This window comes from Lasioglossum baleicum, chromosome 6, assembly GCF_051020765.1.
Source record: "Lasioglossum baleicum chromosome 6, iyLasBale1, whole genome shotgun sequence".
In the NCBI taxonomy this organism is placed as follows: domain Eukaryota; kingdom Metazoa; phylum Arthropoda; class Insecta; order Hymenoptera; family Halictidae; genus Lasioglossum; species Lasioglossum baleicum.
In genome coordinates this window covers 18802454-18816610 of record NC_134934.1, presented here as the reverse complement: position 1 = coordinate 18816610, position 14157 = coordinate 18802454, and the positions used below count along the sequence as shown (strand labels likewise).

General features: G+C 43.7%; 1 protein-coding gene across 3 annotated transcripts in view; it reads right to left on the bottom strand.

Annotated features, from left to right (window-relative positions):
• Positions 1-3225: 3225 nt before the first annotated feature.
• The window catches only part of Utx (Utx histone demethylase), a 111466-nt gene continuing 100534 nt past the window's right edge, over positions 3226-14157 (bottom strand). For all 3 annotated transcript variants that reach the window (XM_076425844.1, XM_076425846.1, XM_076425847.1), the window contains 4 exons: positions 12388-13881; positions 12042-12297; positions 11507-11844; positions 3226-11407 (listed from right to left, as the gene is read on the bottom strand). In XM_076425844.1, the coding sequence (XP_076281959.1) occupies positions 11192-11407; positions 11507-11844; positions 12042-12297; positions 12388-13881 (2304 nt within the window). In that variant the 3' untranslated portion in view covers positions 3226-11191. The remainder of the gene's footprint in view (positions 11408-11506; positions 11845-12041; positions 12298-12387; positions 13882-14157) is intronic.

Genomic DNA, 14157 nt, shown 5'->3' with positions numbered 1-14157 from the left:
CTAACCTAACCTAACCTAACCTAACCTAACCTAACCTAACCTAACCTAACCTAACCTAACCTAACCTAACCTAACCTAACCTAACCTAACCTAACCTAACCTAACCTAACCTAACCTAACCTAACCTAACCTAACCTAACCTAACCTAACCTAACCTAACCTAACCTAACCTAACCTAACCTAACCTAACCTAACCTAACCTAACCTAACCTAACCTAACCTAACCTAACCTAACCTAACCTAACCTAACCTAACCTAACCTAACCTAACCTAACCTAACCTAACCTAACCTAACCTAACCTAACCTAACCTAACCTAACCTAACCTAACCTAACCTAACCTAACCTAACCTAACCTAACCTAACCTAACCTAACCTAACCTAACCTAACCTAACCTAACCTAACCTAACCTAAACTAACCTCTCAAAAACACTCTCACAACACACTAACGCTAAACTAACCTCTCAAAAACACTCTCACAACACACTAACGCTAAACTAACCTCTCAAAAACACTCTCACAACACACTAACGCTAAACTAACCTCTCAAAAACACTCTCACAACACACTAACGCTAAACTAACCTCTCAAAAACACTCTCACAACACACTAACGCTAAACTAACCTCTCAAAAACACTCTCACAACACACTAACGCTAAACTAACCTCTCAAAAACACTCTCACAACACACTAACGCTAAACTAACCTCTCAAAAACACTCTCACAACACACTAACGCTAAACTAACCTCTCAAAAACACTCTCACAACACACTAACGCTAAACTAACCTCTCAAAAACACTCTCACAACACACTAACGCTAAACTAACCTCTCAAAAACACTCTCACAACACACTAACGCTAAACTAACCTCTCAAAAACACTCTCACAACACACTAACGCTAAACTAACCTCTCAAAAACACTCTCACAACACACTAACGCTAAACTAACCTCTCAAAAACACTCTCACAACACACTAACGCTAAACTAACCTCTCAAAAACACTCTCACAACACACTAACGCTAAACTAACCTCTCAAAAACACTCTCACAACACACTAACGCTAAACTAACCTCTCAAAAACACTCTCACAACACACTAACGCTAAACTAACCTCTCAAAAACACTCTCACAACACACTAACGCTAAACTAACCTCTCAAAAACACTCTCACAACACACTAACGCTAAACTAACCTCTCAAAAACACTCTCACAACACACTAACGCTAAACTAACCCCTAACTCTAACCCCTGCACAGGTTTTTTGACATGCGCAGGTTTTTTGGAATGCGCATACACAGGTTTTTTGGAATGCGCATGCGCAGGTTTTTTGGGATGCGCATGCGCAGGTTTTTTGGAATGCGCATGCGCAGGTTTTTTGGAATGCGCATGCGCAGGTTTTTTAGGATGCGCATGCGCAGATTTTTTGGCATGCGCATGCGCAGGATTTTTTGGGATGCGCAGGCGCAGGTTTTTTGGGATGCGCATGCGCAGGTTTTTTTAGGATGCGCATGCGCAGGTTTTTTGGGATGCGCATGCGCAGGTTTTTTTGGGATGCGCATGCGCAGGTTTTTTGGGATGCGCATGCGCAGGTTTTTTTGGGATGCGCATGCGCAGGTTTTTTTAGGATGCGCATGCGCAGATTTTTTGGCATGCGCATGCGTAGGTTTTTTGGGATGCGCATGCGCAGGTTTTTTGGGATGTGCATGCGCAGGTTCTTTTAGAATGCGCATGCGCAGGTTTTTTGGGATACGCATGCGCAGGTTTTTTGGAATGCGCATGCGCAGGTTTTGTGGGATGCGCATGCGCAGGTTTTTTGGGAAGCGCATGCGCAGGTCTTTTGGAATGCGCATGCGCAGGTTTTGTGGGATGCGCATGCGCAGGTTTTGTGGGATGCGCATGCGCTGGTTTTGTGGGATGCGCATGCACAGGTTTCTTGAAATGCGCATGCGCAGGTTTTTTGGGATGCGCATGCGCAGGTTTTTTGGGATGTGCATGCGCAGGTTCTTTTAGAATGCGCATGCGCAGGTTTTTTGGGATACGCATGCGCAGGTTTTTTGGAATGCGCATGCGCAGGTTTTGTGGGATGCGCATGCGCAGGTTTTGTGGGATGCGCATGCGCTGGTTTTGTGGGATGCGCATGCACAGGTTTCTTGAAATGCGCATGCGCAGGTTTTTTGGGATGCGCATGCGCAGGTTTTTTGAAATGCGCATGCGCAGGTTTTTTGGTATCGCACGTGTTTTTACTCGACAAGCCTGCGGGATGCATCCCCTAGCACGTGTTTTTACTCGACTAGCCTGCGGGAAGCATCCCCTAGCACGTGTTTTTACTCGACTAGCCTGCGGGAAGCACCCTCTCGCACGTGTTTTTACTCGACTAGCCTGCGGGATGCATCCCCTAGCACGTATTTTTACTCGACTAGCCTGCGGGAAGCATCCTCTCGCACGTGTTTTTACTCGACTAGCCTGCGGGATGCATCCCCTAGCACGTGTTTTTACTCGACTAGCCTGCGGGATGCATCCTCTCGCACGTGTTTTTACTCGACTAGCCTGCGGGAAGCATCCCCTAGCACGTGTTTTTACTCGACTAGCCTGCGGGAAGCATCCCCTAGCACGTGTTTTTACTCGACTAGCCTGCGGGATGCATCCCCTAGCACGTGTTTTTACTCGACTAGCCTGCGGGATGCAGCCTCTCGCACGTGTTTTTACTCGACTAGCCTGCGGGAAGCATCCCCTAGCACGTGTTTTTACTCGACTAGCCTGCGGGAAGCATCCTCTCGCACGTGTTTTTACTCGACTAGCCTGCGGGATGCATCCCCTAGCACGTGTTTTTACTCGACTAGCCTGCGGGATGCATCCTCTCGCACGTGTTTTTACTCGACTAGCCTGCGGGATGCATCCTCTCGCACGTGTTTTTACTCGACTAGCCTGCGGGATGCATCCTCTCGCACGTGTTTTTACTCGACTAACCGAAAGAATGCATCATTTTACACACATTTAGCCAAATAGGGCAATCGGCATGAGACTTGTTTCCGATGTCGAAGAGAGCCTCAAATGCTACAAAATGTATATCCCCAAGCACCTCTGGTTTCCGGACGGCAGAAGTTTCCTGAGGGGTGAAACGTGTCGAGGCTGCTCGTCGAGGTGATGGCCGAATTGCGACGAATTTTATTTTTTAATAATTAAATATGGGATAAATGAATAGACGCCGATACGACGGATTTGGGAAAAGTCAATTTAATCGATAAGTTTACAAGGGCAGCAGCGTTTAGTGTGTCGATAATCATATAATGTACACAGCACAGCTCCACGACATAAATCTCGGTCCGTGTCGCTGTGTATTACACCGTTCTGGCCAACACAAATATATTTCACTGAACCGTAATAATAATCCATGATAATCAATAAGTCGTAATGACAATAATAAGGCTAGCTACAGCGCGATCCCGTTCGCGCGAAGGGGATCGCCCGATTCCGACGCTCTGTACACTTTTACAACGTACCTGAATAAGAATCTAATTACATTAAATTGAATCGTATCGTTATAATCATCGTTACAATTTGAAACTAACTCGAAGAATGTGTCGGTGGCGGAGCGTTCACCGCTCGTATCGTTTCTAAAAACCCGAGAAATCGATCATCTCTTCTGGAGCATTGAAAATGTCGGTTTTAGAGCGGGAACAAAACGAGAAACACAAAATATTCGAAACCATCGATTTCTCGAGAAGAAACTGGCGCATGTGGCTGTTAATGTGTGTTTGTGTGTTTCTGCGTGTGTATATTAAAAATTTCACTTGCTCATTCACTCTTTTTTTTCCTTCTCCTTTTTCGTTCTGTTAAGGATACAAAGGCACTGTACACGTAAACATACAATTATTATAGGAGAGCGCTATAGGCGGTCCGCGCGGATGTCTTATTTTAGAACGGAAAAACATGTCCCTCTTTGAAAAATATCGTTACGTGCTATCAGAGTAGGGCAATCATCAACTAATATTTAAAAATGACTATTAGTCTTTACGAATGTTAGTCATAGCAAATTAGTCATTGGTAAAACTTTTTCATTACTTGACCGATAACTAATTAATAATATTAATGCGTGTTAATCGCACAATAGTGACCGATGACTAAAGATCGATGACTGATCATCAACTATCCTAATTCACTGATAAGCAATAGCTAACGATTACTTGGAGCTGTGACCAAGTATTTGCCACTTAGTTATCGCTAACTAATCAAAAAGTTTTGACTAATGACTATTTTGCTATGACTAACTTTCAAAAAGACTGTTAGTCCTTTTTAAATATTAGTTGATTATTGCCCTACTCTGTGAGCTATACTTGATTTTCTCTTCTCTCTCTCTCTCTCTCTCTCTCTCTCTCTCTCTCTCTCTCTGTGTTTTACACGGATTCGTTTTCGTTTTGTATCATTTAAGACGTTGCACGCTTAAAATAGGGAGCGGTTTCCTTCGTTTCTAGCTGCATTGGTCAACGCTATTTTCATTCTAAATTCATATCTGTTTTCTTTTAATCATAATCTTATGATGTTAAGGAAAAATATAGACGACTATTATATTTATTTATCTACATATATCTTTCTATTATATATATATATATATATATATATATATATATATATATATATATATATCGAATGTGCAGAACTCACGGTAACTATATTCGGGAGGAAAAGTAATTGGTCAATGCGATCAGAAGTTCGGTAAACGCCCCGGGGGTTTTCGAAGGTGGGATCTGTTTTTCTTTTTCTTTATCACAATTTGGCAGTGAATGTTCTCACGTTCAAAATACAGTTTCACAAGGTTTTGCTCTTATCATCTCACTCTCTCCCTCTCTTTCATTCGTCACGGTTTGTCATTCTATTTGTTATTTCGTTCGCTGCTTCGAGTCTCCTCCACTGCTATTGGTTCCTTACGGTTTTACAAGACGAGACTTTGAAAATATTAACCTCTCGCGCGCTATATTATCTCGCAGTTCCTCGGAAAAAATAAATTCTCTGTATTTGTTTTTCTTGTTGACTTGACGTTTCTCTCTGTCGGACTGTGTGCTCGGTGCTCGTTCTATTTAACATATACGACGGGTATACAGGACGCTCGGAAATTAGCGTCCTTTGAGATCATGCTTCGACTACCTTTCTACTCTTTCCACGATAGCGTCACGGAGAATGATTTCAGCTTTGGATCTTTCGTGTAGAATTTGATCGAATAAAATACTCGCCTGCTGAAAAAAAACAGCAGATCTATCGCTTGCGTCCCTAGCGAATCGCTAGAACAGAGGGAAGATTAAACTCGAATGATTTGTTATAGAATCTTTATTTTATTTTCGACAGCAAACCTCTTGGTTCAGGTTTGAAACTGATATACGTATACGTTTGGAATAACAATTATAAAGATCCGAAAGTAACTCGAAGCTTTTTCACAACTGAAAAATCGATTACAAATGTTGTCACAATTTATAAACACACTCGATAAGATGAATTTTATTGAAAGAATTACTACAAGTACGTAAACACTTTGTAACTGTAACAGTATACTTTCTCCAAGATTGAATACATCGTTACGTTATCTTTTGTAAATTGATTCGAAATATCAACCAAGTTGTTTACTATTTCATACTACTGGTACACCGCGATAAAAGTATCGAATTTCTTAAAATCACTCTGTAAAAAGTAAAAATAGTTACATAGTCGTGGGAATAACCATGATCGATGAACACGAGTAAATCATTTCAACGCGATTAAAAGTGTAAAGTGTAAAGTGTAAACTGTAAACTGTGTAAAGTGTAAAAGATCATTGTGAAACGCTGTATGTAGTACGAATTTTTATTGCGCGTCTTTCGTCGAGTCTCGCGCGTCAATGAAAAAGTAGATCGGCTCCTGTCATCGAGTATTCGAGAAATACGTGATTTGTACTTTATCAGATTCTACAGAAAATTCGGAAAAAGCATTCGCTGTTTCGTCGGTAGTTCGTAGACCACTGTTTCAAAACGCGACGGCCATTTCTGCCCTGCCCGTACGAAACTGAGAAACCGTTCGTACACACAGTTTACCGAAAAATATGTTTCTCGCGAGATTCCGCACGGTCGCCGTACGTTAAAAAGCGGATGCGCGTAGCGGGCTTTATCATTTCTTTTTTTCGTTAACATGTCGCAGGATCGCGCGCGACTCTAACTAACCATGCAACTGGAGAGATGCGAGAATATGTACTTTGACGGATGCTGAATTTTAGATATCATTAGACGGCGAATGTTTATGCATTTTCAAATTTTTCAATTACGTACGTATTATTTTTAAATTACGCCTACTCATTATTACGCCCCTATTTCTCGTAAATGCATAAAATCCGATGTCTAGTCGTGACGACGACACTGTGTGAAGCGTGTGTGACGGCTGATGGCGAGTAAAGGGTGGTACGCATTCGTGATGGCTGCGACCGGGCGGAATGCGGCTGGACCTTGTTTTTCGATCCGGGTACAAGGGTTTCGCGAAGCTTTTTCATCCATCAATGGTAGGACTCGGCGCGGCGGCGGCGGCGGCGGCGGCTCTGGGTCTCGATGACCCACTGTCGGAGCGCACTGACGCGTTCACTGCACTATCCGAACAACCCGGATAACCCGTAACATATCCCACAAAGTCAAAGCAATTTAGCTAACGAAACCGAAACCGGGAGGTTGAAATTTATCACAGCGATCATTACTCTCTCTGATCCGACTACGAACGTGTCCCAACGAAAATCGGCTACTTTCCGAACCTGGACTTTTTAACTCTTTGCGCTCGAACAACGACTCGAATATGTGAAAAGAATTTTTGCATTGTACTACTACTGATATTGATTGTGAGCGAGTACTAAACGCAATCGATTTACATTGCATCGTAAAAGAAGAAATTAGGAACAAGTCGTTTTCACTTGTGTTCGGTGATTCTAGCGTTGAACTTATTCTTGGTATTTAACCCTTAATATTCGAACGGTGATTCTGATATCAAAACGATGTCGGTATCCGGTAACCGATTGTTAAACATTTAAATATTCCAATATATCCGGTATCATATCAAGTTCGCGCACACATAAAACGAACAAAAATTCTATAGGAAGAAATGTTTAATTTTCCAGTTAAAGTAGCTCCGAGTGCAAAGGCTGAATAAATGATTGCATTTAACATTCAAGTACGGCTTGAGCGAATACACAACGTATACTTATGTGTAGAATGTGAATCGAGCCACTCGTTCGTTCACAGCCAATTTGAATTTTCGTCATTCGAATGGTGCTTACTCGAATTATGTATTAACAGAATTGATTTTCAATGAAAAAACTGAATTACCGAACAAACGATTTGACCGGTAACATGGTTAATCGTTTTGACCTGTGAACGATCCATTTCAATGTGTTCGATAACGTATACACTCGTAGTACACCTATGTGTACAATTGTACAACGAAAATGTATATCATATACACAATGGGAATATTGTCGTAATAGATTGGAAAAATGTCTGGCTTTCAAAACTAAAATAGCTTCGAGCACAAAGGATTAAATTATTTCGAAACCGTTCGTTCGTTGACAGCTTCGTTGACCAGGCGATTTTATTTTCTAAGCAAAACTGCCCCGTAACAGACATTCTCTCTAGCGTAAATACAATATATAGTCTACACTCTACACCAATATGGGTCCTACGCGATTGCGATACAAGTAGTTGATCGAATTAAGGAAAAGAAAAAATTAAAATTTCATCACGAACGACGAGTGAAAAGTCGTCCTCCCGGTTAACAAGTTGAGCACCGCGATTAAAGCTGAATGTTACACACGTGAGTCCGACAAATGATTTATTTTCCCAATTTTGTGCGTCCAGTGTCGCCGGTCGCCGGTCACCGGTCACCGGTCACCGGTCACCGATGACCGACGCTTTGAATTTTGTTACGATTCGAAACATCGTAGACGGCGGATTCACACGGCCGGAAACCTGTATTACATGCGCGGCCACTGCTGTATATGCATAATGTAGAAATATATATATATATTATGTATATATTGCAATAGAATGACGCGACGTTGAAATTGGTCGCGCATATACAGCGTGGCTCCGTCATTAGTGGCACAGTCGACGAGCGGTGCCATTCTTCGCGAGCAAATGAACCAAAAACCTGGACCAAAATTTTTACATTTTTATTTCTTTTCGATCACTCTCTTTGTCGTTAAAAAAAAAACGGTTTCACGAAACCGAAGTCGCGAAAACTGGATCCGAGATTTTCCGGTTGTTTTTTTCACGAAAAATTGATCACCCGTCGGTCATCGTCGATGACAGACGGATCATCCTGTACGAAAGGAGAAATGCGATCGTCGTTACTCGTCAACTAAATTCTCTCTCGGTGAAACTAGCATTCCTAGGGCTTTTCCAAAAATACATCTTAATTACGGATGTACAGACTATCTACCTCTCTGTTTGTTTGTTTGTTTGTTCCTAACATGTTCTTCTCCCCTTTCTCTCCCTCTCTTTCTCCCCCCCCCCCTCTCTCTCTCTCTCTCTCTCTCTCTCTCTCTCTCTCTCACGCGTCTGTGAAAATACATCTTTTCGGCGGAACAAGAACTGCATTACTTTTTTTTCTTTCTCTCTCATTTTATACACTAGCAGCGGTAGGTAAGATTTGTTTTCATTACTTCTTTTTTGTTTCTGGCACGTACATTTGGCGCTGCTAAACGCCAATGTGGAATTGACGAGACTGTGAATTGAAGGTACGTTTTCTTTTGCGCGTGTACGCGTTTTCTTGCCTTCTCTCTCACGTAAGGTACGATCCCCTCTTTTCCGGTTTGTTCGACTGTTGTCGCGTGTTTCGTTGGTGGGAAAAGAACGCGTTACACTTTTGGTGAAATTGCCTAAATTTTAGAATCTGCCAATTTTGCAACAAAATCGCGTTACTTTCCCACCAACTAAATATACGTGTCAGCGTTTCCCAATTTTCGTCGCTCAACGTTCCAAATTCCCTACACCGCCTTCAGATTCGCTAAACAAGATTTCTTTGAAAAATCGAATCGAATAAAGTTTCAACAAATCGCTCGAAAATCATCTGTCGCCTCTTCTAATTCTCTAAATTGTATATGTATATATACTATAGATCAATCAATCTGTACTCGATTCAAGTTGATCGAAACGAGTTTGTTCGACGACAATAAATAGCGGGAAAATTGATTAATATTTACAGAACAAATAAACACAATCAATTGTTCATCGTTTGATCGATCATTCAGCATTTATCCCGATTAGCGTATAAAAATTCCAACTTGTGTGACCTAGCAATAAACTCTGTTCGTCGTGATCCCTAAAAAGAGAAAATAAAAAAAATCAAAACACAGACGCTTTCCTTCTCGAGAGAAATTCCGAAATTTCGGAAATTGAGAAACGCAGGCTGGCTGTCCTTTTCTCCAACGCAGGCTGTCTCCGCAACACACCACTTCCCCCGCCCTAAACGTGGAAGTCAAGTCGTTCTACACCTTAGTTTATAACTATACAAATCGTACGTACTATGATACAAATATTATAGAGCCGCAACGATGCGTTAATTGATTCGTTCGAAGCAAAGATTATTCGCTCTACTGCTGCGCCTACTCTCATCTCTCTCCTCCCTCTGTGTGTCCTCATTCTGCCATTCGTGTTCGTAGAAAAGCCTATTATGTACCGGTAATTAGAGTAATTAGTCTAAGCGTGATATGAAAAAGGTTGTCGATTGCTGTTCGAATTTGAATTTAGCGCCACTGGCAGCAGGACATTCGCGCGTACCCGTGTGTTAAACGTTCTCTAGAACTCCCGTAAAAAATCAATTAATCGTTTTCGACCGCTTATTACAAAAATGTACAATTACGTACGGGTTTGAGCAACATCGCGCGCGATTTACTTTACAATCGTACTCTAATCCGTAACAGTAGTTAACGACAGCCTAACTCTGATAATTCCCACGTGAAATCCTTCTACCTATCCCCCGTAATTGGCAGTGAACATTTTTCTCAAATCTTTTTTTCTTTTCCTTTTCCTTTTATCTTTTTGCACGCATAACACCTCTAACCATCCTCTCTTCTCTCTGTACGTGTATCTCCAGAAATTAACCATTATTTTCCAAGTGTTTCCGCGATAATCAAAGAAATATTTTCAACAAACTTATTGTGCGGTCCATTGCACGTTTGCGATTTACATATTCCCGCAAAATCGTTTCTTTCATAAATAAATGACAAAAATTCAATGTCACCCGAGAGGTCAAGTATCATTTGGGAAAATCCTTTCTCAACAGAAAAATCAACATAACTAGACCAATTTTTCTGCTTTTCAAAACAATAGATTAGATTGTCGAAAAGATGGCGGTTAATTTCGTAGGGGATGCACGGTGCGCATTCATTCCTTTTAATGTTTCAATCGCGATTCAATTAATGTGTTCCGGATAGTCGGAACACGCGCGTTCTCGAAGGATAGAGCAACGAAGAAAACGTGTCTACGTTAAAGCATTGTTACGCGACGCGCTTCGCGTAACGCGTTTGCCACGTCACGAGACGGATAAGATGCGGCCGAAGCTCCAAGTGAAACTATACGCGGTTCAACGTGTGTTATCACATCTCGTATCGCGAGGCTATCGCAAAACGACCATGCGAACTGTTTATCGAAAGAATTACGCCTGGTATTTCGTAATCGTATAATTTACAAAGAAAAACGCAGTCTTCTCTCGTTTGTATGTACTATCCGTTTTATCCCCGTAGCTTTGACCTCACCATACCCCCCCCCCCCCCCCGAGAGCTGGAACAGTTATTGTTGCGTTGTTGTTGAAGGGCCACTAACCTATAAAGATCGTCTGTACAAATAGTGCTAACTAATTGTCAGAATGTTCTCGCGATTGCCTCGACTCTCGAGTATGCCAACAAGCGTTGTTGTGCGTGCCATGAGAATCAGCAACGGAACCGGAGAATGCATCTTTTCGGCGTTTCAACGGTCCAACGTGAGTCTCTGAAACTCTTTCGATTTCTCCCCCTTCGCCTTCCTCTTTCCTCTTTCCTCTTTCTCTTTTCTTCGGTAGCTCTCAGGTAGCTGAACGCGCGACGGTTACCGTCGTAAAAGTCCCCCCTATGCAAACACAGAATTTGTTCTATCAAAGTCACTGTAGCGTGCCTAAGAAGTCCAAATATCTGTGCTGCATGTAACCTCAAGAGGACTGGCTAGACTGAGCGGACGAGGGAGTAGTGGTGAGAGACGTGTGCAGGGTGAATCCGTCGTACACGTCCATCAAATCGCGCATCCTGTACTCCTCTAGGCAAACGAACCCTTCCAAAGACGGAGACTGCTTGCGTGCACAGTCCATGCAATGCACCACGTGTCGCTTCTCTTGCTCCCTTATGAACAAGATGTTGAACACTTCGATCTGCAATGATATCGAACGCAACAACAATTATCATCTATTCTTCGTTGTATTCATCTTTTTACGCCAAGATGTCTCTCTCTCTCTCTCTCTCTCTCTCACCTCGCATTGCCCGCAGTAATGCGAAGCTTCGTTCTTTCCCCGTCCATGAAACCGAACCTCGACACCTTTACTTTTCACAAATTCTAATATCAAGCAGCACTGTCTCATTGTCCTTAAGAGGCAATTCTTAATTAATTCGAACAGTCTGGGGTCCGACACTTTGATGTTCCGAGCCAGATTCCAGGATAAGTGCACCATTGGTACGATAGATTTGAACGATTGCAGTTTATTCCACTCGTAGCGTTCAATCGCCAATTGATATTGGCGGGCTGTCAGAGGACCTACGTTCCAGGCGATGTTGTTGCACCAGCCGACGGCTTGAACCCAATGCACGCAACCTGAAATTAATATATATTCGGTAGCACTAAATCTATTGATTTATTTTTGTATTAATCTTCAGAGGTCCGACGGCATTTTCCCATGGAAAAAAGAAACCAAATATACAATTGTAGATAGCGGTCCCCGGTGACTTGTTCGGCTCTCCGCAAAGAGGGGTTTCATTTTGCGATTTACCGATTTTTCCCGTTATACTGACCTGCATTAACCCAGACGAGATCGCCAGGCCTTTGTAGAAACCTGTACACAGGAATATTCTCCTCGTATAGATCTTCCAAAGAAGGCCACCAGCTACCGTGAAGGTAGTTGATATTATTCCTCTCGCAAAGAGCACAAATCACGCCCCAGTAAGCGTCAGGCACTGCAAACCATTCGCACTCCCCTGGCCCGATGTTAATATTAATCGAACAGAAATTATTGTTCTCTTGGTGGCCAGGTGTTCTGCTACCAGGCACCTGTAACGAACTAAAATCTTGGAAACCATCCTATATGTGGATCGCATCGCGTCAACTGCAAAATCAGAAAAAGATCGTCTCTCCTCTTACCTTCATATACAATTGAACGGTATTCATTCCCAAAATGACATGGCCCACGTGACTGAGCATATTCCCAGCGGACACAACCCTAGCAAACGCTGGCAGCTTCATCAGCTCCTGCAGCTGCGTCTTCCACTTCCTTTCGTCCGATAAATCTACATTGGTCCCAAATCGCAGCATTTTCGCTCCCGGCCGACCAGCCAATCCGAAGGTGTTCTTCTTCCTCCTGACAGCACCAGTGCTATCCTTCGAGTCCGAGTCGGACATATTCGTGATGTGAACACCTTGAGCCTTATCCCTCTCCTCCTTCAAGCTTTCTTGAAAGCTCGAAGCCTGGTATTGCGCGTACTTGGCGATCGTCGTGTGGCTCCTGTGGCTGATGCAGCCCCAGACCTTCCTGCCCATCACGGGATCCCAGTTCTCGTCGCTGGTCTGTTGCATCTGAGTTCTGACCTCGATACCGTGATCAGGATTCGCTTCCACCAAGGTTTTCGTCGAGAACAGGCCCAAGTCCAGCTTCAAGGCAGCCGCTAGGCCGCGGATCACAGCTATCGGGTGTTTCAGGCAAAACTCTTGCAGCTGAGGTCCGAAAGCGTCCTTCTTATTCTCCAAGTAGACGCTAGGGGTCTGAGGTAAGAGTTGTTCCTTGGTTAGCCTCTGGCTTGGTGGATCCGGCGGCGCTGGCGGTGGCGAACGATCGCTTAGAATCGAACAGTTCGGGACACCCTTCAGTCCTTGACCCTTGCACGCCTCGATCAGGTTCTTCGCGTCCATCTCTATGCTGAGCTTCTGTTCGGGCTGCGACTCGCACAGACTCTCCAATTTGAGCACCGGCTCGACTACTCGACTCACCGATTCTATTTTATTTGTACTGGACGTCGCCTCGCACTTGACAGTCTCCACCGCCGCCGCCGGGGTTGTTGGTGTTTTCTGTTTCTGTCTGGCGTTGCTCTTCTCGTACGTCGTCTCCAACTTGCTCGTGGACGTGGACGACGGTTGCGAATCCTCCACCTTCTCCAGTTTCACCTCCTTCATCTTCTCGGTCTCCCCATCGAGGTTCGACGGCGAGAACGGACCCGAGCTCAGAGTGCCGTTGTTCATAATACTTGGAGCTTCCTCCTTCACCGCGTCCAAATCCTCGGACCCGAAGTGCTTCAACAGATCCTCCGCCAAAGATGTTGCGATGTCCTTCTGCGATAATAAAGCCTGCAGCTCTTGATCCGTCACTCCCCCCACCAAGTCCTTGTTCCCGGCCGAACCCTCCGGGTAGTTACTCGTTGTCGATGAGATCTGCGTGTAACCCTGGGCGGCGTACTGGTTAGGCTGATATTGTTGGTTGTACTGTCCGGAAGCAGCTATTTGTCTCTGGGGGAAGTTCGGATCCGAGGCGGATTTATAAGGCATTCCTGGTGTCTGGCTGTTCCCGGTCGCCGCCGCGGTGTTGTAACCCACGTTCGAGTCCGAAAATCCTGTCTGTAACGCAACGGTTCCACCTTGTTGCAACTATAATAGAGAGAAGCGTGTAAAGCGATGGATACTTGATCGATCGATCGATCGATGAGCTGTAGAACGGTATGGTCGCGACACATCGTATTCAGATATGAAACTTTGTAGGGGTTGTACATAGACGGAGGGGACAGGACCCTGAATATATAAAGTTTCGCTTCAGCTGTGGCTCTTTATTAGTTTCTTAGTGAATTCGGTGTATACGCGTCTATACGTCTGTGGCGACGTTTGCGTCTCTCAATCGAGTTACCCCTCGATGGGTTAGCTAACAAT